At 38.9% G+C, this 24746-nt stretch overlaps 1 protein-coding gene across 1 annotated transcript in view; it reads left to right on the top strand.

The window, feature by feature from the left end:
* MSH2 (mutS homolog 2) overlaps positions 1–24746 on the top strand; it is a 57773-nt gene that overhangs the window by 24159 nt on the left and 8868 nt on the right. Inside the window, exons 7-11 of the mRNA XM_079791688.1 lie at positions 6502–6701; positions 9416–9525; positions 19213–19336; positions 20956–21106; positions 21244–21341. Of these exons, the coding sequence (XP_079647814.1) occupies positions 6502–6701; positions 9416–9525; positions 19213–19336; positions 20956–21106; positions 21244–21341 (683 nt within the window). The remainder of the gene's footprint in view (positions 1–6501; positions 6702–9415; positions 9526–19212; positions 19337–20955; positions 21107–21243; positions 21342–24746) is intronic.

The raw sequence follows: 24746 nt of genomic DNA on the forward strand, positions 1-24746 counted from the left end.
TAACCCGAGGACCTACTGTAGTCAATTCTTGCATTAGCAGGTTTTTTTTAATTGATTGATTGATTATTTTTTTTAGAGAGACATTGATTTGTTTTTCCACTTATTAATGTATTCATTGGTTGATTCTTGTTATGTGCCCTGACCAGGGATGGAATCCGAAACCCTGGCTCATCAAGAGGCCACCCCAACCAACGGAGCCACCTGGCCAGGGCTGTTTGCTAGTCTTCTTATTTTTATTTTATATTTTTATTGATTTCAGACAGAGGAAAGGAGGGGGGGAGAGAGGTAGAAACCTCAATGATGACAGAGAATCATTGGTCAGCTGTCTCCTGCACGCCCCACACTGGGAATCAAGCCCACAGCCCAGGCCTGTGCCCTGACTGGGAATTGAACTATGACCTGGTTCATAGGTTGATGCTCAACCACGGGTTATACCGGCTGGGCTCAATTTTTAAATTTTTATGAACACTTCTTTTTATATAAAATTTAATGTGACTAATGTAGCAGTCTTAGTAGAAACATAAGCTACAAATAAAAGTATGACTCCTGTAAATTTAGAGATGGTGGTGGTGCTTATGTGATACTATATCATGTTTTTTGAGGCAGTATACTTATAGAGTCCTTAGTTTCCTACCAGGTTATATTACCCTTTTATGCAAGGATATCTTTAATTAGAATTAATATTCCATGCAAACAGAGATCTGAAGGTCATACAGTGAGTGCAGTTTCTTTGAAATAGTGAAGCACTGCTCTGGCTTCTGAAGAACAGGAGAGCTTCCAGTTCATTGCTTCCCAGCCACTGTTGTCTCCACTTCTAAATCAAGTTTAGTGGAGACTTCTGTATTCTGGTCTCTGGGCTGATCTGCTCCTTTGCATTTTATTTGCCTCCTAATCCAGCCTTCACAGCAAAGGCATTTCTTTTTCCAGGGCTTTCTTGGGGATCATAGAATTTCTTGCCCTAATGGGCCTTTGTCATACTGGCCTCTCCTTAGCTTGCTTTTTCAATTAAAAGTTGCTGGAGAAAGTCACCCAATGTTGATTGGATCCATTGTACTTTGAAGCTGTCTAGCTTTCATTGCCACCTGGTATTACCTTTATTACATGACTCAATACACTGGCCAATCCAAATTTTTTTACCTTCCCTGAAAGCCTTCAGCTGCCTCCTTCCTCTAAGTAAATAATGTCCACTTTAATCCTTCCAATCTCAAAATGTATCTGTATTTTCAGTCTTTCACTTCGTGGCTCTTTCTCAGAAGAAGAAATAACACTTTTGCTTTCCAAAGCCAAGGGCCTTTCCGCTTTACCTCTAGTTAAAATTTTGTCCTATTCCTTCTCTGCTTTGGTTGTTTTTTTCAGTGGATCCTCTGCTTTTCTTTCAAGTTTCAGCTGTTGCCTCTCTTTCCCTCCCTCCCAAGTATTTTCCCCAGAATCCTATCTCTATAAATCCCAACTGTTCAGAGTATTGGCAAATGAAATACTTCAAAATGAAGTTTCCCAGCTCTCATGGGAATTCCTTGCTTTCTTGTCCATATCACATTTCATTTCATTTTGTATATAATTGTTACTCAGCACTAACTGAAAGATGGAACATGTCCTTGTCCTCCACTAGATTGAATATTCCTTGAAAGCATTTCTCTTTTTTCTTGCCATACTGTTTTCTTTTATCTTAAGCCTAGCAGAATATTTGCTACTTAATGTATCAAATAAGTGGTTCTTCTTGCATTAAACTATGTGAAATAAAGAAGAGACTCAAAACTTACCATTGCTATTTTTTAAAAAATATATATTTTATTGATTTTTTTACAGAGAGGAAGGGAGAGAGATAGAGAGTCAGAAACATCGATGTGAGAGAAACATCGATCAGCTGCCTCCTGCACAGATGTGCCCGCAACCAAGGTACATGCCCTTGACCGGAATCGAACCTGGGACCCTTCAGTCCGCAGGCCGAAGCTCTATCCACTGAGCCAAACCGGTTTCGGCACCATTGCTATTCTTTAGGTACCAAATTTGTTCTTAGCCATGTAAATATGCTGTCATGAACTTCCAGTCATGTTTTTACAATGAAAGATCAGAAATGCTACTTAATGAAAGGACAGTCTTGATATTCAAAATACCAAAAATTCCATGAGTTAATCTGTTGGAATTTTAGAAGTTAAGTGACCCTAAAACATTATCTTGTATTCCAGTCAATTTGAAAATTAATGTAGCGAATGGTGTACAGCTGAATAATTTTATTGAGTAGGGTTGACAGGTATATTTATGCTATGCCAACAGTCACTTTGGTACTTCTAAAATTGTGATGTGAAAATGGCATTGTCATGGAACCAGTGAGTAGAGCAATCATTAAAAAAAAAGGTCTGTTAGCCAGAACATTAACTGACACTCTAATTAATTTTGAAGTGGCATACTGAATAGACTTGTGAAACTAGCAATTTATTAGGCTTTTAATGATCCCTGAACCAAAGACTGAGGGGGCTGTGTATGTTGCCTCATGCTGTGTGCTTTAAAAGCTTTTTCTTTCCTTGAGTTTTACTTCTTAATACTCTTTAAAAAATACTTTTTTATTGATTTTTAGAGAGAGGAAGGAAGAGGGAAATTTTTCTGGAGCAGTAAGTGCCTGAATTATTCTCAATGTTTGTTTATAGCCTCAGTGACTGGTTCATAATACAAACTTGGTAGCAGATTATTTTCCCACTAATTTGGCATTTGCCACAACAAATATATCTACTGTCTAGGTACTATCTTGACTTTCTATAGAGTTTTAGTTATTTTTCTCTTTATTTTCATCTTTTAAAAAGTAAATTTTTAGTCAAGTTCCTTTAAACCAGTGGTACCTGGTGCAAATTTCCCTCTAGGGGACATTTGGCAGTTCCTAGAGACATTTTCGGTCATCACTCTGGAGACCGTATAGTGTGTAGAAGCCAGGGATGCTGTTAAACATCACAGAACAGCCCCTTACAACAGATAATGAAAATATTGATGCTGTTGAGAAATCCTGCTTTAAATATATACAATTATGTCATTCTGGGGGCAGCACAATTTTCCCTTATATACTAAAGGCCTGGTGCATGAAATTTGTGCATTGGGGGGTGGGGTCCCCTCAGCCCAGCCTGCCCCCTCTCACAGTCCAGGAGCCCTCAGGGGATGTCCTGTGCAGGAGGCAACCAGGCTGATCAGGGGAAGGCATCACCCCGCTGCTGCTGTCACTGCTGGCCGCCGCAGCCGCCAAGGTGTTTTCATCAACACGGACTCCAGTGCCTTCACCACGAAAAAAATGACAACTTTCTTCAGGCATTTTTAAGATGTCTCTTTCATAGGATATGACATTTCTTCCTTTTTTTTTTAATCCTCACATGAGGATATTTTCTCATTGATTTTTAGGGAGTGTGGAAGAGAGAGGGAAAGACAGAGTAACATCAATGTGAGAGGCATGCTTTGATTGGTTGCCTCCTGCATGAGCCCTGACCTGAGCCCTGGCCAGGGAGGAGCCTGCAACCTAGGTACATGCCCTTGATCAGAATCGCACCCGGCCCCCAGCCACGACTGTGGGGCTGGGGCTGGGGCTGGGGCTGGTGGCCGGCCCCCCTGTGGGTTTGTGTCTCTGCTGCTCCGGCCCCAGCAGCCCAGGGCTGCGGCCATGGGGCTGGGGCTGGGGGCTGGCCCCCCTATCTGTTCTCTCAGGCTCTGGGCCCGCGCCAGGCCCCTCCTCCTGAGCTGATCGTGACTGTTATAGCGTCCTGGCCTAATTTGCATATTACCTCTTTTTAGATAGATAGATAGATAGATAGATAGATAGATAGATTGGATTTACATTTTGATGATGCAGGAATTGTAAATGCTGATGGAGAGACAGTAAATAGTTAAGAGATTTAGAAAGCTAATTTGTTTCCTTACCCTCTCCTTGTGTAAGCCACTGTGGGTTAATTCACTGCTCATATAGTTTACAAATGTAAGGAAAAGGTTGCTCATCTGATAGCCTTCTGACTTTGGGTCATTTGCTGTGCCTCTGGCCATTTTCCCTACCGTTTAAAAAATATATATGTATTTTAAATTGATTTTTAAAAAGAGAGGAAGGGGAGGTGAGAGAGAGAAAAACACATTGATATGAGAGTGAAATATCGATCAGATGCCTCCTGCACACCACCCCACTGGGGATCGAACCCCAAACCCTACAACCCCTCAGTGCACAGTAGGATGTCCAGCCAACAGCCCCACTGGCCAGGGCCATTTTCCCTACCTTTGATTATTAAAATTTACCTTTCAGCTATTAACTTCAGTAACATCTACAACATTGTTTTCAAACTGCAAATTGTGACCAGTAGTGGGTTGTGAAATTAGTGTAGTGGGTGATAACCAGCATTTTTGAAAAGTCAGATGTGATAGAAAAATAACACTGCATCACATATAGTAAGTGTTGTTTTGTGACAACTATTATAATTATGTAGGGTAGTGAAATTCCTTTTTTCTGCTATCATCCTAGGTTATCTGGCTGGGGCCCTGTAGATTGGACTGACAAAAGACAGATTAACAAGAGCAAAACACAATTTTATGTTTACACATGGGAACACTCAGAGATGAATAATAATAGGGTTGGTTAGAACTTGGGCTTATATGACATTTTAGCAAAAGAACAAAAAATTTTTAAAGAAGTGATAAGATTGAGTTTCTAGGGCTATAAATTGTGGGAAGGCAACTATTTGAGAAGCTATTAGTAAAGTTTGTTAGGGAGGTTCCTCTGGTGCCATTTCTAGGCTGATAAGCGTCTAAGGTCGTCTAGGGTGATAAATTTTTGTCCTTCCTGGTACAGAAGGAAGGAGGTGAGGGGAACCTTTAGAGATTTACTAGAGGTCCGGTGCATGAAATTCATGCACTCGGGATGGTGGGGGGGCTCCCTCAGCCCAGCCTGCTCCCTCTCACAGTCTGGGAGCCCCATGATCGATCACCCTTCTCCCCCGATTGATTGCCTTGCTGACCGGTGGTGGGGGGGCCCCCCAACCAATCTCATTGCACCCGCCTTGGCTGGCCTGGCACCAGTGCGTGTCATAGCATGGTTGTCCAGATGGTCGTTCTGCTGTTTGGTCATTCGGTCGGTTTGCATATTATGCCTTTTTTTTTATTATAGATGTCCTGCTTTTATTCAAATGAGAAGACAGAGAGCTTTACTTTTTTTCTGCTTCTTAGTTGTTTTCAGCTCAAAATAGTTCTTATGCCAGAGTAGCATATTTTGAGATGACATATTCTGCTCCCTACAGAATCTATGCATACATGTGCTTGATTATGATGTGAAAACAATCCTTGCTATAGATTACAGTGAAAAAAATGGAAAGCCACTGATTCCAAAAATTTGCAAAAGCAATATGAGCTGCATGTGTTTTTTTTTTTAGTTTTTGTTGTTGTTTTTTAGAACATTTTATTGATTTTTTACAGAGAGGAAGGGAGAGGGATAGAGAGTTAGAAACATTGATGGGAGAGAAACATCAATCAGCTGTCTCTTGCACATCTCCCACTGGGGATGTGCCCTCAACCACGGTACATGCCCTTGACCGGAATCAAACCTGGGACCTTTCAGTCCACAGTTCCGATGCTCTATCCACTGAGCCAAATCAGTTAGGGCTGAGCTGCATGTTTTATAGATATTAAAACAAGCTAAGATTTTATTTATTAACTTTGGAAAGAAACAAACATTTCAGTTTTTTAATTAGAAAATTTTACCTTTGTTTTGTCAGGTAATTTTAGAATGCATTTTGAAAATTTATAAAATCTCTGATAGAATAAATATTGGATTTGGCAACCTTCTTGAATTGTAATTCTCTTTCACTTAAGATTATTGTGACCCTTTGAGAGGGCATGAAGGGATCTGGAAAGTATTAGGCTAACTGAAATAAGCCAGTCAAAGAAAGACAAGTATCACATGATCTCACTGATATGTGGAATCTAATGATTAAAATAAACCGATGAACAAAATAGATCCAGAGACATAGAAGCATGGAACAGACTGTCAAATCTCAGAGGGAAGGCAGGGACAGGTGGGTGGGAAGAGATCAACCAAAGAACTTATATGCATAACCCATGGACACAGACAGTAGGGTGGTGAAGACCTGGGGCAGGTTAGAAGAGGTCAGTGTGGGGAAAAGGGGCTATATGTAATGCTTTCAACAATAAAGATTTAACATGTGCAGTATGTGTCAGTAACAACAATATCCCAATAATGAAATTCCTCTATTTAAGAAATACCAGTTTGATGAAAGTTAAACAAATTGGGTATATTTTATTACCTTATACTATTTAACTAAACATTAATTTGGTTAACAACAAATTAGAAACTACATTACAGTGTTAACAGAGCCTTCCATCTTCCATAAAAAGCTGATATTTCAGAATAGATTCAAACTCCTCACATGGAGTTTTTTAGTTCATTTAGTTTAAAATTATATACATCGTTGACAAATCTTAATTCTGTACTAAAATATTTATAATTAATACTAATGTAATGTATTTCAGATTAAATTTAGTGGAAGCTTTTGTAGAAGATGCAGAATTGAGACAATGTTTACAAGAAGATATACTTCGTCGATTCCCAGATCTTAACCGACTTGCCAAGAAATTTCAAAGACAAGCAGCAAACTTACAAGATTGTTACCGACTTTATCAGGGTATAAATCAACTCCCTAATGTTATACAGGCTCTGGAAAACTATAAAGGTAACAAAATGATTTTGTTTTTGTTTTCCTTCACTCTTGATATACTTAGCAAATGTGTTGTCCTTATATAATGAATGTGGTTCTGGTGACTCTAAATTTTTCTAATTGCAAGTTTATATTGACCTATAGCTCATTACAGAAGTCATGAGACAACTTTGAATTTTTGCTTTTTAGAAATGAATGTTAGGGTTACTGGGTTTATTAATATGCCCACTGTACCAACAGTGGATGTTGAACAGGACACAGTTGTTAAAGAAGACACATAGGACCCAGAATCTACAGTTTGCTACAGGAAAAGGATTCAATCTAACAGTAGCACTAAAGTAAAGACATGTATTACAGCCTAAAGCCTTCATAGCAAGAGGGCCAGAGAGGTCATGTGCAGGTTCCCAGTGTCCTTGAAAAAGGTCTGTGGTGAAGTACACTTTTTTTCTCAGATCAGGTACCACTAATGTGTATAGGGACCTTAAAATGGAGTCCTGGCTGTACTTTTTAAAATACTTATTTTGTTGGTCTCATGTACATATTTCTGTCCTGCAAGTAGCTTCTCCAGCAGAGCCTCCTCTGGGGTGCTCACTGACACCAGGTGCAAGTCATCAGTCACAGTAAACAATGCTGGCAAGATGAACTGACCACCTGAATATCCTCTGAGCGATGATTACAAAACCAACACAATTAGTATGTTTCATGCCTTCACCAGGGGTTATTGCCATGAATTTGAAGAAAGCAGCACAGGCTATTTCCAGGCCTGCTGGAATTAACCTTTCTGGCACACCTATGAAAAAAAGTTGATAAAGGGTCTTCTGCTCTCAAACAGGTGAAGTCAAAGTGAAGTTAATCAGAATAAAGTGAGCAAAGTCACATGTAGTTAATAATGATAGTATTGGGTACAATCATCTTGCTCTTCTAAGAATAGTTTTTAAGTGAACATAGGTTTCTACAGCAAATCCTATATAATAAAGAGATAATATGCAAATTGACCATCACTCCAACACACAAGATGGCCACCACAAGGTGGCCAGCAGGGGAGGGCAGTTGGGGGCAACCAGGCCACCAGGGGAGGGCAGTTAGGGGCAATCAGGCAGGCAGGTGAGCGATTGGGAGCCAGCAGTCCTGGATTGTGAGAGGAGTCCCAAATTGGAGAGGGTGCAGGCTGGGCTAAGGGACACCACCTCCCCCATGTATGAATTTCCTGCACCAGGCCTCTCGTATATTAATAATTAAAGAGTCTTAATGTCTAATATATAAAGCATTTTAAGTCAGGGTTAAAAATCAACATCTCATAACTATAAACATTTCAATATTATGAGAAAGCTTTATTCTTTTGCAAATAGAATTAAAGAAACAATTTTATGATGACTGGATAAAATAAGTATAGATTTAGTGATATTTTAATGTTGTTCCTGAAAAATAAAAATTCAGAGACAGCAGGGGGCAGCAACAGTGTAGAAAGTTTGTTTGCATATGTTACAATATAACAGAACTGGCTGCATGCAGAAATAGAATATATTGGTGAGATAAACATATATATAATACTAATTGTTAGTTGCCATAATTTAACCTCTATTGTTTGGTATTACTTTAGATCAGTGATGGCGAACCTGTGACACGCGTGTTAGCACTGACACGCGTAGCCATTTCTGATGACACGCGGCCGCTGAGGCGGCCGCATGCCAAGGATGAAATATTTGCGAAATAATGTTTTTTCCTCTAAGTGACACACTACCCGAGTTATGCTCAGTTTTTTGGCGAAGTTTGACACACCAAGCTCAAAAGGTTGCCCATCACTGCTTTAGATATTACAAATTATTCACTATTCTTTGTAATTTATATTAAGCGAACATCTATTGTTATTTTAAAGTATGGGAAATAACTATGCAGAAACTTCTCTAAAAGGTTTGTGTACTTCCCTGGCATTTTGATTTTATTTTATTCTGTTGATACATTAGGGAGAGAGAGTAACATTGCTCAGCTTCCTCCTGCATGCTTCCCACCAGGAACTGAGGCCACAACATGGGCATGTGCTCTGTCTGGGGTACATGGGAGGATGCTCAACCAACTGAACCACAGCAGCCAGGGCTTGCTTAATCTCTTTTAATTGGAACACCGTAGTATTACTAATGGAAATTAGGGATATAAAGTATGTTAGAGGTATTTTATTTTAATGACTTGAGTTACTAGTTTATTAAAAAATGCAGTTTGTTAAGTTATAATGTCACATCTCTGCATCTCTATTCCTCAGGAGGGAGACAGGCAGAAGAGGCAGTGTTTTATTAGTAGGAAGCTTTGGGTGCAAGATTTCTCGCTTTCTATAAAATAAGTACTAAACACTGCCCTAGCTGGTTTGGCTAGTGGATGGAGCTTCAGCCTGCGGACTGAAGGGTCCCGGGTTCGATTCTGGTCAAGGGCACATGCCTGAGTTGAGGGCTTGATCCCCATTAGGGGATGTGCTGGAGGCAGCCAATCGGTGATTCTCTCTCATTATTGATGTTTCTATCTCTCCCTCTCCCTTCCTCTCTGAATCAATAAAGATATATTAAAATAAAAAAAGTACTAAACACATTATACTACCTAGGTAAATAGTAACTTTGGAGACCTGCTGTGCTCTTTGTGCTTTTGGATTAAATGATGTTCATTATCTCAGTCAAATTTTTATCATATGCAGTTTTGTAAAAAATAGGACTTTTGTTTATATATATTTTTATTTCTTTTAGGAAAACACCAGACATTGTTGTTGGCAGTTTTTGTGACTCCTCTTATTGATCTTCGGTCTGATTTCTCCAAGTTTCAGGAAATGATAGAAACAACTTTAGATATGGATCAGGTATGCAATATGCTCTTTAACTCAAGCAGCATAATATTTTTGAAAAGCAAAGGCATAGCTAAACTTTTCCAGATTTCTCCTTTTAGTCTTTAATTTTGACACCTTTATGAGGCTCCTTTGAGATAGTGGATGTAAGATTAAGTGATAGGAAAAGGTTTGTGAGTTTTTTTAAAAAATAATTATTTCAGTGGGCGAAAATTAAGATTAAAAGAGGAAATGAATATTGGGTAAAGGAAACCTCACAAAAAAGAGATTTCACATATGCAAGCTGAGTTTTATTTTGTTTGACTCCGAGAGAGAAGGAAAATTATAGTCATTTAGTTCTTTTTCTAGAGGTTTCTTCTATTCTTTCATTTGTGACATGTTTCTTTGTCTCCGCATTTGACTGCTTCTCTGTGTTTGTTTCTATGAGGTAGAGCTGCTTTGTCTCTGGAACTGGTAGAGTGGCCTTGTATAGTAAGGTGTCCTGTAGGGCCCAGTGGTTCAGCCTCCCCAGTCACCTGAGCTGGGCACTCTATGTACCCCTATGTGGGCTGTGTGCACAGTCTTGTAGTTGAGCTTTGATTGCTGTTGGCGTCACTGGGAGGAATTGACCTCTGGGCCAATTGGCTGTGAGGACCAGCTGCTGTGCAGGAGGCACTCCTGTGGAGCAGGACTTGCTTCAGTGGGGTTTTGGTGCTCACTGAGACTGCCCCTTAAGTGTGTCGCTCATGGATGTGTAGCATTTATAATCTGGTATGGTCTAAAGCTGTCTACCAGGTGCACTGGCTCTGAGGCCTCCCAGGAGGTGCAAAGTTAGCCACTGTCTGGGGCCACCCAGCAGGAGCTATAGAGAAATCTGCAGATGGCTGCTACTATGTTGGGCTTGCAAGTGCCCAGGTGAGTCCAAGCTGTCTTGGGCCTCTTATTGATAGATATGGGGCATGCTGATGCCAGCTGCTGCTTGTTGGAGAGATTTTAGGAAAGTCTGAAGCTTGAGCCAAGACAGGCCATTCATATGGAAAAGCCATTGCAAACATCTTGAGTGGGGCTGCAAATTGGATGGAGCGGGGTCTCAGAATCACCAGGGTAGAGCGAACTGTGTGAGCCAGGCTAATGGAAACTCAGATATGGCTGCTAGTCAACTCGGAGAGGTCTCAGCATAGGAACAGTTATCCCTGCGAGCACTCCTGTCTGGGATATAGCTGTCCCTGAGTTCTTGCTCTGATGCCAGACAATCCCATTCCTCCCCATATGTCCCTGGATCCTCCCCTGCCTCCCTAGCTGTTGCCCCAACACTAAAGCTCAGAGGGAAAGGGGGTCAGTGTAAATTCATGTGCTGGGCCCTTTAAGAGGAACTGCCTGTGTCTCCAGCAGCCTCCATGTCACTCAGCCACAATCCTCACTGGTTTTTACAGCCCGAAGTTACAGGGGCTTCTCTGCTCTGGAACACTGGGCTGGGGGTCTGGTGTGGGGCTGGGACCCCTTGCTCCTCATGGGAGGCCTCCACAGCCAAGATATCCCTCCTGATTGAAAAAATGCCACACATGGGTGTCGGACCAAGCCTGTTCCACGCCTCCACCCCTCCTACCAGTCTCCAGGTAGGACTTCCATTCAGCCAGATTTCAGGCGGTTCTGAATGATGGTGGTTCTGTATTTTTATTGTAATTTTGATGTGGTTGTGGGAGGTGGTGAGTGCCAGCCATTTTGGTTCTCCTCAGGTGTACAATTTTTAGATCAATGGAAGGCAGAAATACTGTTTCAGAGACATTTGGATGCAGACCATCACCACCCCTCTGCAGCTAAGGATGTGGCCTTATCTTTGATTGGACTGATGTGGCCTTATCTTTGATTGGATATTTGTAAACATTCCTTTAAGTGAAAGCAACTGAAGGTGTAGTTCTTGATGGTGAACAAAAATTTTGAATAAAATAGGGACGTGGGAAGATAAGAATTGAGCTTTTCACTGTCACTGCAGCTGTAGCTCACTTGAAGGATCCCAGAAGCAAGGCAAATGCTGCCCTTTGTGGCCACCTTTGTTCTTCGAGCTTGCTATCTCCTTGCCTTACTAATGTGGGTCTCAAGCTTAGCATGTATCAGAGTCACCTGATGGGCTTGTTAAAACACATGGCTGGACTCTGTCCCCAGAATCAGATTCGTATAGGTCTGGGGTGAGGCTGGAGAATTTGTATTTTCAATATGTTCCCATATGGTACTGCTTGTCTGGGGACTACACTTTGAGAACTGCTTGCTTAATAGACTAGTAGTGCAAGTGAGAATGAGTATGTGATTTTCTTCCCAGCAGTTTGTAGCCTACCTGTAATGCTGCACTCTTGGCCATCATGGGCAATATCTGGCCAAAATTAGTTAGTATAATTGAGAATGTTTAAGAGTTTCTTAAAATTTGTAGCTCCTCTATCAATGTACAGGCCCTTTATTAAAGATCCCCGTGCAAGTATCTTTATTTTTAAAAAAAATATTTTTATTGATTTCAGAGAGGAAGGAAGAGGGTGAGAGAGATAGAAACATCAATGATGAGAGAGAATCACTGATCGGCTGCCTCCTGCATGTCCCCCACTGGGGATTGAGCCTGCAACCTGGGCATGTGCCCTGACTAGGAATCGAACTGTGACCTCTTGCTTCATAGGTCGAAGCTCAACCACTGAGCCACACAGGCCAGGCTGTAGCTATCTTTTTTTTTATTTTTTAACAAGTTTTTATTGATTTCAGAGAGGAAGGGAGAGGAAAAGAGAGATAAAAACATAAATGATGAGAGAGAATCATTGATCAGCTACCTCCTGCACACCCCCTACTGGGGATCGAGTCCGCAACCCAGGCATGTGCCCTTGACTGGAATCAAACCTGGGACCCTTCAGTCCATTGGCCGACGCCCTATCCACTGAGCCAGACCAACTAGGGCTGTAGCTATCTTTTTATTCACAGCCTGCCCAAAAGATGTCCTACCTTTTAGGGCCACTCTTTTCACCCTCTCTCCCTCCCTCTTCCCCACACTTGAACAGTAAAAGCTGTATTCCTGCAATAAACCGTTTGTTTTCATTATGTGCAGTATATTAGCCACTACTGTGATAATTATAGAAGGTAGCAGGATGATAAAATCTTGAATACTTTTACTTTATATTATGCCTTTTCCTGTACTTCCTCTCTCCCTGCCTTCCTGTCATGCAGTATTTTGACTGTATAAATCCAACTGTTACCGGTGATGTTGGAACTTGTCTTGAGTTTGGCAAAGAAAGAATTGAGAGCCAGAACTCAAATTATAAGAGAAAGTTTATTTAGAAAGTTACAGAGGTAGTAGAAGTGAGCCAGCTGGAAAGCGTAGGCTTAGAAAACAAGTTACAGAAGGAGGTCCCTTGGAGCTTAGGAGAGAGAAAGGCAAAGGTAGAATAATTGGAGGGAATAATAAGGAGGGGAAAGGTGCAGGCATGCTCCTGGGAGGGAGAGTGCACTTCCAAGGCTGGAGCTTAGGGGAGGATCTCAACAGAATATCTTTAGCTTTATGCTGAAGCACCACAATGAGATTTATTCCCTTACTTCATCTGTCCGTGGGTGTGATTGCCACACGTGGCACCAATTGGATTTCTGCTGTTTCCTTGAGTAGCATGATTTAGCTATTTACCCTCTGGTTGGGGAGGAGAAGTGTAAACCATTTACTCTTAAGTGTCCTTGGTTACGGAAAATAGGATTTTGTGGTTTACTAGATGTCTGTAAACTGCTTGGCCATTTAACTATCAGGTTCATTTTCCCTATTCCACTTGTCCTGGTTTACTAGTCTCTCTCATTCCCCCTCAGAGACTTCCATCCCTGAAATCGTTCAGGAGTGATGAGGGGGGACGGTCTGTCTTTAGTAACTTTTTCCTGCTGACAAAGGCCATGTTCCCTGCCTGTATAGGGTATGGAAGTCTCTCCCTGCCTGATCTAAGGGAGATAAGGGACCCAAGGCTAGAACAGAGAGGCTGTTAGCTGATTCTTCCAAAGTATGGATAGGCTGGAATCCCTGAAGCATCGTCATCTTGCTATGGAATTCTGGTCTCCAGAACTAATTTCTTGATTTGTTTTTTCTTTTGTGATTTAATGGGTCCTCATTTGGTCCTAGGATGGCTATGTACCAGTAGCAATTTGTGCAACATTTCAAGTAAAAGCCCTGCAATACTTAGCTGGAATCCTTTAAGCAGTGATTGAGACCAGGAAAACTACTGATGATTGGCCTAAGATAAACCAGGGGTGGGGATACACGGAAGAGCACTACCCTATCAGGAAGGGGGAAGGAGGGAAACAACTGTTGTATAGGTCACCCCCTGGTGTCTGCTAAGATACTGTCCTGTAACTATAGGCTTTCATGTTTTATGATATGATACTCTCTTTTAAATGAATAAGATTCCTAGTATATAATACCTTTATTCTGTTACAAACCTTTACACTTGTCTCAGGTCATAAGTCAGTGATGGTGAACCTATGACACGCGTGTCAGCACTGACATGCGTAGCCATTTCTGATGACACGCGGCCGCTGAGGCGGCCGCATGCCGAGGATGAAACATTTGCTGCTCCTGAGGATGAAACATTTGCGAAATAATGTTTTTTCCTCAAAGTGACACACTACCCAAGTTATGCTCAGTTTTTTGGCGAAGTTTGACACACCAAGCTCAAAAGGTTGCCCATCACTGTCATAAGTGAATTCAGCCCTTCACTGTCATTGTAGATACTTGTAATGAATTTAGGCATCTAAATTAGTTGACTTAGAACTACTCTGAGAAACTCTCAAGAGGCTATCAATTGTTTCATGTATCTTTTCTGAAAGCTTCACTCATGTTTTTCAGCTGTGCACTTGAGAGTTCATGGAACAGACATTTACATGAATAGTTGGGTTAATTTTTTTTCTAGGCTTAGCTTTGTACATAATGCTTAAGGTATTTTTGTGGCTGCTTTCCATAAATCATATAGAAAGCTTTTCTATTTTTGAAGTAAATGTAGATCAAAACCATCCCAAGACATGGTTCAAAAAGAAGCAATGATTTTTCACAAAATATAAACATTTTCAATTAGATCTGATGACTCAGTGAGAGTGTTAAATTTTTAAACCTTTCTATACAGTATTTGGACCATTTTATCTTTGAATATTAGTTTTTACATACACTTATTTATTTTATCTACTGTTGGAAAAGTAGTAATTTTAGATAAGTTTTTATTGAAAATACTGGGACAGAAAAAATTAAAATAATTAAAAAAAAAACGCAATTGCATGATCCTGGTACAAGATTATTATATGAATAAGTTGTAAAGATAATGTATATAAATGCTTTAAAATGTTCTTGAGCCGAAACCGGTTTGGCTCAGTGGATAGAGCGTCGGCCTGCGGACTCAAGGGTCCCAGGTTCGATTCCGGTCAGGGGCATGTATCTTGGTTGCGGGCACATCCCCAGTGGGGGGTGTGCAAGAGGCAGCTGATCAATGTTTCTCTCTCATCGATGTTTCTAACTCTCTATCCCTCTCTCTTCCTCTCTGTAAAGAATCAATAAAATATATTTTTAAAAAAATGTTCTTGGGACAAAAAATAAATGAAAAAGGAGGAAGTATTCATATTTTCCACCTAAGATTAACTCAAAAGGTGTCAACATTTTTGCTTATAGTTATCTGTACAAATAAAACAGTGTTGTAAAATTGTTATCTATATGGTAAAGCATTCAAATAATGCCGAAAGAAAGAGAAACTTGAAGTGTCTACCACATCTATCACCCAGAAATAACTGAGTTACTATTTAGTCTGTTTTCCATTTTTTAAAAAATATATTTTTATTGATTTCAGAGAGGAAGGGTGAGGGAGAGAGAGATAGAAGCATCAATGATGAGAGAGAATCATTGATTGGCTGCCCCCTACTGGGGATTGAGCCTGCAACTTGGGCATGTGCCCTTTGCTAGAATCAAACCTGGGACCTTTCAGTTTGCAGGCCAGTGCTCTATCCACTGAGCCAAACCAGCTAGCACTAGTCTGTTTTCAAATATGGGCAGTATTGAGGGTTTTGGGGACAGGTGTTGGGAGTGTTTTAGTTCCTTACAACAAAGTATTGTCCCACTCAAAATGCCAGTAGTGCCTCCATTGAGAGACAGCTAATGATCTTTTTATGGTTATATACAGACAGATGCATAAAAGAATTCAGCTTAATGTTTTTCAGTATAACAAAAAAAAAATTATGGAAGGAATTGTTGAACTTCAAATGAATGATTTTCACAAGAGAGGAAAAATAACCTAGAAGATAGGTTAAAGAAACTAAATTAGAAAAAAAATATGAAGAGATAGATTTCTTTCAATGACATGTTTCAATTTTGGACAATATTAATGCCCTGCTGTGAAAGTTGAGCATTAACCACTGTCTTATGTGCTTCTACAAGAGCCTCATACTTAGTGGGGTTTTTTTTTGTTGTTGTTGTCTCTCTTTTTTTTTTACTTCTTGGTTTTTAATGGTTTTATTTTACATTGCCAAGTCTAAAATATGCATAATATGTCTGTAGCTAGAATTCCAATTTTCAGGGTTGTTTAATGTTTATATTTACATGTAAATGGTTTCGTGCTCACCATTAGTCCTTTTGCCATGGCTTCTTCATTTCTGGGTTTAAAATGTTTGATTTCTGCTTTGGCTGGTATGGCTCGGTTGGTTGAAGCATAATCCCAATACACCAAAAGGTGGCAGGTTCAATTTTGGTCAGGGCACATGTACAGGTTGTGGGTTCAATCTCTGGTTGGGGCACATGTGAAAGGCAACCAATGGATGTTTCTCCCTCGATGTTTCTCTTTCTCCCTCTCCCTCTCTCTAAGATAAAATAAATTTAAAAGTTTGATTTCACTTTTATTGGGCTAGATTTGTTTCTCAGGTTAGGGGTTTTGTTTTGTTTTGTTTTAAAGAAAGGTTGATGGATATTATACCAGTAGTCCTTGAATTATTATTCAATAAGAGTATGTTTTTCAGCTTTTTTCTTGAGCAAATCTTGATTCTTTTACTTACAACTTTTCTAAATTTTGAGGGTGAAACACACTGTTTTCTGGCATTCCATATTAATGAAATTGATAGTTATAATTAGCTAATTAATAACAATAGAAAAGGAGCAAAGGGAAGGCCAGACATTATAGGCATGTCATTTGGGCAGCTTCACACAAGCTGTAACTTTGCACTCCCCAGTGAACCACTGGCCTATTTTCTGCAAAACACTGGGGGAAGGGATCCAAGAAAGGGAAGATAGACACATGCCCAGTAAAACTGATTTCAGAGAGGAAGGGAGAGGGAGACTTTGTGTAAGTCTGATATAATGGTATATTGCTTCTTTTTTAAATATATTTTTATTGATTTCAGAGAGGAAGGGGGGGAGAGAGATAGAAAGAAACATCAGTGATGAGAATCATTGATCGGCTGCCTCCTGCACGCCCCCTACTGGGGATCGACCCCATAACCCGGGCATGTGCCCTTGACCAAAATTGAACCTGGGACCCCTCAGTCCGCAGGCTGATGCTCTATCCACTGAGCAAAACCAGCTAGGGCTGGTGGTATATTTCATTATCCCAGATTGTTTGGGAGTAGTGAGTTATTGCTGAAGGGCACTTAATTTGGCATATGATCCTTAGAGTATTTATTTCAGTAAGTTAGAGCCCATTTACTTTTTCCTTGTTTCACTCCCATCTCCCTAGCAGCATGTTCAAAGCAGTATTCCCCCATCCAGGGAAGGAAAATGTAAGGATACCCATTTAATTTTCTTGTCTCCAGATTTAGGATTATTAATAAGAACTCTCAAGGTTTTTTTGACTCACCATTGGGTTTCTGGAAGGTGGGGAAGAGGGTAGGAACTTGGCCTGGCTCTGCCTCACTTTTCTTAAATTCATTGGAGGAGGCAAGTTCTGTAGCAGTGTCTGTCCACCATTGTAGCATTACTTTTTCCCCCTGGAGTTATCCTTATTTCCAGATCATCTTCATTGTCTTTTAAAATAATCGTACAATATTTTATCGATGTACCATTATGCAAATACCTGATGTTTTATTATTTCTGGTGTTTGCTGTAACGAATAAATCTGCACATATTTTATTCATTCATGTATTGTTTTGCTTCTGTTTATTATTTCCTTAGTTTGAATTCCTACAAGTAGAATTGCTGTCAGAGTATAACAAAAATCTCTGAGTCTTGTTGCATTCCTTTTTTTAAGGTTATACTAACTTATATTTCCACTAGAATGAGTGCATTAATTTCACTGTATCCTCATTAGTATTTGGTGGTGGGGTCTTTTTTCCTTACAAAAAAAGCTGTAGAATAATATCTTAAGATTGCCTAAATATTTTATATTATGGCGCTTTACCATTTTCTTTTGGTTTTGTTTACTATCTATTTTCTCATCCATGAGTTGTATGTAATACTTGCCCATTTAATGACCATGCTGTTTTTCTCATATATGCAAACAAGTGCTGTTATAAAAGAAAATATTAATCTTTATACTTGTATATTTTGCAAAACTTTTATTTTAACAAATGTTTTGTCTTTAAAAGCTTTATTTAAAAAACTAAAATTTTAATGGTATATAATTAAATCTATTTTTCATTTTGTTGGTTTAAATTGAGAAAGTTATTTAATAAATGTTTTTTTATTTTTAATTGATTTTCTTTGTGTGAGAGAGAGAGAGAGAGACAGACAGACAGACATCGATTGCCTGTCTTCTGTGCATCCCCTACTGGGGGTCAAGCTGGCAATCCTGGGCATGTGCCCTGACTGGAAATTGAACCAGCAACCTCTCGGTGCATCAGACGATGCTCAACCAACTGAACCACACTAGCCAGGCCTAACTCTTATATAATGCTTTTATATATAATTCTTTTTTATAGTTATTAATGCCTATAAGGGTAGGCTTTATTTTTAAAAAATATTTTTTCATAATTTTGTCTGTTTAAATTTTAGTCATTTTGTTTTCTTTCAAAAAGATTCATATTGGACCGTTATATAGGAATGAGTAGATCTTAACATTTGATTTAGTTTTCTTTTCAGAGTTTGCCTCATTATTTATCAGTTCTTAAATCTTCCACTAGGCAGGTATCTTTATAAAAAATCCTATTAAATTAAGACTTTGTTTCTAAATATTTTGTGTTTTTACTATTTGTGAGATCTACTTTTCATCATGATTTCTTGCTAGTTATTGGTAAGAAATTAGGGAAACAAAGTACTTAAGAGGATGTTTTTAAATTATGAGATTTTGATGAACTTTCAGTTTGAAGAAATAAAATTCTATAGTTGTTTTTTTTGTTTGTTTTTTGCTTTTTAGAGCTAACGTTTTGAGATTTCTAAGATGGATCCTTGATTTGGGCAAAAACTAAATGTTCTGTTATAAGCTTAGAACATTGAGCATTCTTTAGTAATATTTAGGAAAAATATTTTGAACGTTTAAGGAAAACGTAAATAAAAATAATAGTATTGGTGACATATGCATCAACAGCACTATGTCTGTTTCACAAGGATAATTTTGTACAACTAGAACTCTAAGCTGCTAATAAACAGAACTTTATATCGCTTGATAAATAGAAGCTTCTTATAGTTGTGACTGAGTGACTTATGGGTAGTGAATTATTTAACTCAAAACATGAAATCTAATAAATAAGCAAAAGAACATTCTTTCTTTATGACTTCCATCTTTAAAATTTAACCACTCTTTGTTCTCCCTATAGGTGGAAAACCATGAATTCCTTGTAAAGCCTTCATTTGATCCTAATCTGAGTGAATTAAGAGAAATAATGGATGGTTTAGAAAAGAAGATGCAATCAACATTAGTAAGTACAGCTAGAGATCTAGGTAAGAATGGGCTGTTTGAGGTTTGAATAATTCTTTTGTCTACATAATATCCACTGGTGTCAGAATTACTTTCCTAGAAGACACAGTTGATTGTGCCAATTTCCTTGTTTAAAGTGCCAGACCCTTTTTCTACAGAATAAAATTACAAACACTTATAGTTGGCACACAGGGCACTTTACATTCAAAGCCTTGCCTGACTCATCTTCCAGACTCATTTCTTACTAACTCCCCCAAATCCCAGCATGATTCCCCATTCTTGCCAAACAAATCACCCAACAGGCCCTTGTATCATGTCTTTTAAATGTCTGCCTGCTATACTAGATTAATTCCCTAATTAGTCTCACACTATTCACAGTTTTGTTCTAAATTTGTAAACCTCTTTGTTCTGAGCATCACTCACATGTGTGCTGAATGAATAAATGAATCTTAGCATTCGAACTGTAAGACCCCCCTCAGGGTAGTAGTACTTAAAATACTTAAAACTTTTGGAGAATCTAAAAGGTATGGATCCTCTTCCCAGAAATAAGCCCATCTATCTATGTATGTATAAACGCCTAAGTGACCAGCTGACTGAACGACTGATTGACCGGTTGCTATGACTCGCACTGACCACCAGGGGGCAGACGCTCAACATAGGAGCTGCCCCCTGGTGGTCAATGTGCTCCCACAGCCAACCTCCCACAGCTGGCCAACCTCCCGTGGTCCCTCCCCCCTGGCCCTGATCACCAGCCAGGCTGAGGGACCCCACCCGTGCACGAATTTGTGCACCGGGCCTATAGTAATTTCATATTGAAAATATATGGACTGGATCCTAGAGTCAAGAATCTTTTCCTTTGAAAAATATTGAATTTTACCCCTCTCATGTCATAGTTCTCTACAGTCCTTTTGTCCCCAGTCAAGTGAGGTCTGTCTGTAGTTATTGGCTGCTAACAATATTTGATAGCCATGCTTCAGCAAATAAATTTGTAGATACTCTCTCTTCTGGTTTGTGGTCTAAAGATCACACTGATGAATGAGATTATGAGGAGAGGACAGACTTATAAAAACTCAAAAATCTTTGTTGCATGAAGTCTAGCTAATGTATCATTGCTTGTTTTGTAAAGTTTCCTACACTTAACAAAAAAATATTTGTCCTAATTTTTCTAGAATATCATCGTCAGAGTCTCCAGTTTTGTTTGGAAAGTGTATTTGTTCACTTTAATGTGCTCTGTCTCCCAGAGAAATGCTTTGGTTAATAACTAAAGAACCCTCATGCAGAACTCCTCAAGGGCAGGGTTGTATCTTACTCACCTTCATGCCCCCAGTGTCTAGAGCAGTGCGTGCTGCCCGCTGCTGGTGCTCTGCTTCCTAGGTTGGGTTTACCCAGAAAGTGCTTCCACTTCAGAAGCAGCATTTATAAGGGACTGGAAGGGTTTATAGATATCCTTAATTTGTGTAGATTTTTGTTTAAAGTGAAGTAGGACTTGTATCGTTCCTAGCTAGATAACATTAATAATTTTTAGTACCAATCATGTAATAAAACTATGCTTTTTACTCTTTAGATTTAATTATTTTAAACATCCACGTGGAAAATGGCTGTTGATATCTATAACAAACTTTTTGTTTTCCTTAACATAAAGGTTTGGAATCTGGCAAACAGATTAAACTGGATTCAAATTCACAGTTTGGATATTATTTTCGTGTAACGTGTAAAGAAGAAAAAGTCCTTCGTAACAACAAAAACTTCAGTACCGTAGATATCCAGAAGAATGGTGTTAAATTTACCAATAGGTTTGTAAGCCTGTATCATATTGTTAAGCCTTCAGTAGTACCATAGAACTAAATTATTCTCTGATGAAATGTAGTGCCCATTACTTTCAGTAGATGTTTTCATTTTTTAAAAATAATACCATTACCTTGATTTGCAGTGCATTGACTTCTCTTAATGAAGAATATACCAAAAACAAAACTGAGTACCAAGAAGCCCAGGATGCCATTGTTAAAGAAATTGTCAATATTTCTTCAGGTAATAACAGAACCAAAAGATTCTGAATTTGACCTGGTTTTTGATAATAGGATAACATCAGGATGTTTCAGGAGTGGTCTTTTAAAAAGCTATTAGACTGTTAAATTATGTTAGGCTACCTACCAAATAATGCATGCTGTATTGGGGTAGGAAAAGTAACTGAAATTACTCTGGTAAATGGGAAGATAAGCTAGTGCAGGCTGAGGAATGGGAATACCCTGAAAAACAAAGATGTGCAAAAAAAGCATAAAACTTAGCTGTAGCTGTAATAAGGGGAAGAAACACCAAGGACTATTAATAATCTATGGGCTCATGCTCTAGGCTATAGAAATAAATATCACTGAAAAATAAAAGTCATACATGAGGCAAGCAAGCCCTTTTAAGTTCTGTGTGCCATTTATAGATTTTCAGAGTCCATTCTATAGGCATTGTTTGAGGTGAATGTTTTAAAATTGAAGGGACAGAATGCCTTAACATCATGGTATTGCCCTTAGCATGAAATGAAGTATGTTTAACACAGCCGGTAGGGATATGTTAATTAAGCTGGAAGGCTTTGCCTATCATCATGTGGATATTGACTGTAACCTTAATTTTGCCTTACAAAAATATACCAAAGAAATGCTTAAGCCAAGTGATCAAAGTTGGCATCACTAGTAATGGGACAAGTGACATTATATATTTCCTGATGTGATGCAGAGGGAAGGACACAATATAACCTATGTAATCGTGACAAAACATTTAGCTTGGTTATAAATAAGAAGATAAAAAGGTAAATTTAGATTGTGGCACACGTCTTTTTAAGGCCTGAACTATTTAAAAATGTCAGTATCATGGAAGCATAAAAGAAGAATGGACAGGATCTGTTTTAGATTAAAGGAGACTTAAAGAGACAGAATAGTCAAATGCAGTGGATAAACCTTGATTGGATCAAGAATTAGTGGTTGTTGAAGAATAGTGGTAAAGTACACTATTGGGACAAATTGGCAAAGTTTAATATCTATATACACTGAGTGGCCAGATTATTATGATCTCTGAACGCATAATAATCTGGCCACTCAGAGTGTGTGTGTGTGTGTGTGTGTGTGTGTGTGTGTGTGTGTATATTAGAGGCCCGGTGCATGAATTCGTGCATGGGTGGGATCCAACCAGCCTGGCCAGGGGGAGGGGACATGGGCAGTTGGCCGACCTGCCTGCTGGTCAAACTCCTGGTCGAGGGGACAATTTGCATATTAGCCTTTTATTGCATATTCCTCTCTTATTATAAAATTGAACATTATTCTCTTGAATGTTCCTTAAAACTTTTGACATATTGATGTCTGTATGGCAGTTCTACGTGACACGTGGATCTGTGAACCCCTCCAACCTATTAAAATTTTAGAATCTATTCTGAAATCTTAACCATTATTATTGGCTAAACATGCTTTACCTAGCATGTATCGGACTTTTTCATGTACATAATAGCTTTTAAGTTTGTCCTTTTTTTCATATATTAAGATTTTATTCTCTATGGAATAAAAATAATTCTAAGGAAATACTGAGAGTTTCAACCAGACATCACTACCATAAAAAACTTAGGTCCTATCTACTTAGTGGATCTCAATTCTTTTCACCCATAAGCATAAAACAGGTCTCTCATCTGCTTTTGTTTATAATGTGAAGTTCCTTAAGCTCATCAGGTCAGATTGGTGTTCATCAAACAAGAACTGTTAAATAGAAAAGCAGAGTTTTATTTACAAGCTTTCAAGAGGCAAAATCATATTTTATGAAATGAGTATTTGAGTGAAGCCAAGAAACATATCTACTGTTACTAAGGGCCAATGATATCTTTCTATTAATCAGCTTTTAGTTTTAATGCTCTAGCAGACTAGAATCTTGTTGAAAGTATTTTAATTGACAATTATGGATCAACATTTATACTAAAATTTAATTGTGTGTGATGCTGATGGGGGAAAAATGCTGAAATAAAAGTTTGACAGGTCTTACATGCACAGGCCTTGATGGTCACATTATATCTTATACCTATTGTTTGCATGTTTCTTATAATTATGAAATGCCATTCTGGTTTCAGACTCTTAATTTTAGAAGAAAAGTGTGTCTTAAAAGTGCAGCTATGACTCAAATATTACTGCACCCTGCTCTTCTTTCTTATCAGTAAATTATGATAGCTTCTTCTTAATCTACCTCATTTCTTTTTGTGTATGGTGTAAGTTGGTGGTCTAGTTTCATTTTTTTGCATGTATCTGTCCAATTTTCCCAACACCATTTATTGAAGAGACTGTCTTGACTCCATTCTATGTTCATGCCTCCTTTGCCAAATATTAATTGAGCTTAGTGGTTTGGATCAATATCTGGCTTCTCTATTCTATTCCATTGGTCTATATGTCTGTTCTTGTGCCAGTACCAGGCTGTTTTGAGAACAGTGGCTTTGTAATACAGCTTGAAATTTGGTATTGAGATCACACCTACTTTGTTCTTCTTTCTCAGGATTGCTGTGGCTATTTGGGGTCTTTTTTTATTCCAGATGAATTTTTGGAGAGTTCTTTCTAGGTCTGTGAAATATGCTGTTGGTATTTTAATGGGGAGTGCATTGAATCTATAGATTGCTTTGGGTAGTATGGACATTTTAATGATGTTGATTCTACCAATCCATGAACATGGTATGTTCTTCCATCTGTTTACGTCTTCCTCTATCTCTTTTTTCAGTGTCCTGTAGTTTTCCTTGTATAGGTCTTTTACCTCCTTAGTTAAGTTTATTCCTAGGTATCTTAATTTTTTGGTGCGATGATAAATGGGATTGCTTTTTTAGTCTCTCTTTCTGTAAGTTCACTCTTGGTGTATAGAAATACCATAGATTTCTTGGCGTTAATTTTGTATCCTGCTACATTGCCAAATTCATTTATTAAGTCTGTTAGTTTTTTGATGGAGTCTTTCGGGTTTTTTATGTACAATATCATGTCATCTACAAATAAGAACAGCTTTACTTCTTTTCCAATTTAGATGCCTTTTATTTCTTCTTCTTGTCTAATTGCAATGGCTAATACTTCCAGTACTATGTCGAACAGGAGTGGTGAGAGTGGGCATCCCTGTCTTGTTCCTGTTCTTAGGGGAAATGGTTTTAGTTTTTGTCCATTGAGTATGATATTAGCTGTGGGTTTATCATATATGGCTTTTATTATGTTGAGGTATGATCCTTCTATTCCCACCTTGTTGAGAGTTTTTATCAAGAAAGGGTGTTGGTTAATCTACCTCATTTCTAAACAGTTGTGTGCTTTTATATTTTAACTAGAGGCCTGCTGCACTGGGGGGTGGGTGGGAGGGGGGAGTCCCCTCAGTCCACCCTGTACCCTCTCCAATCTGGGACATCCCTCTCACAATCCGGGACCGCTGGCTCCTAACTGCTTATCT

This window comes from Cnephaeus nilssonii (genome assembly GCF_951640355.1).
Source record: "Cnephaeus nilssonii genome assembly, chromosome: 15".
NCBI classification, from domain to species: Eukaryota; Metazoa; Chordata; class Mammalia; order Chiroptera; family Vespertilionidae; genus Cnephaeus; species Cnephaeus nilssonii.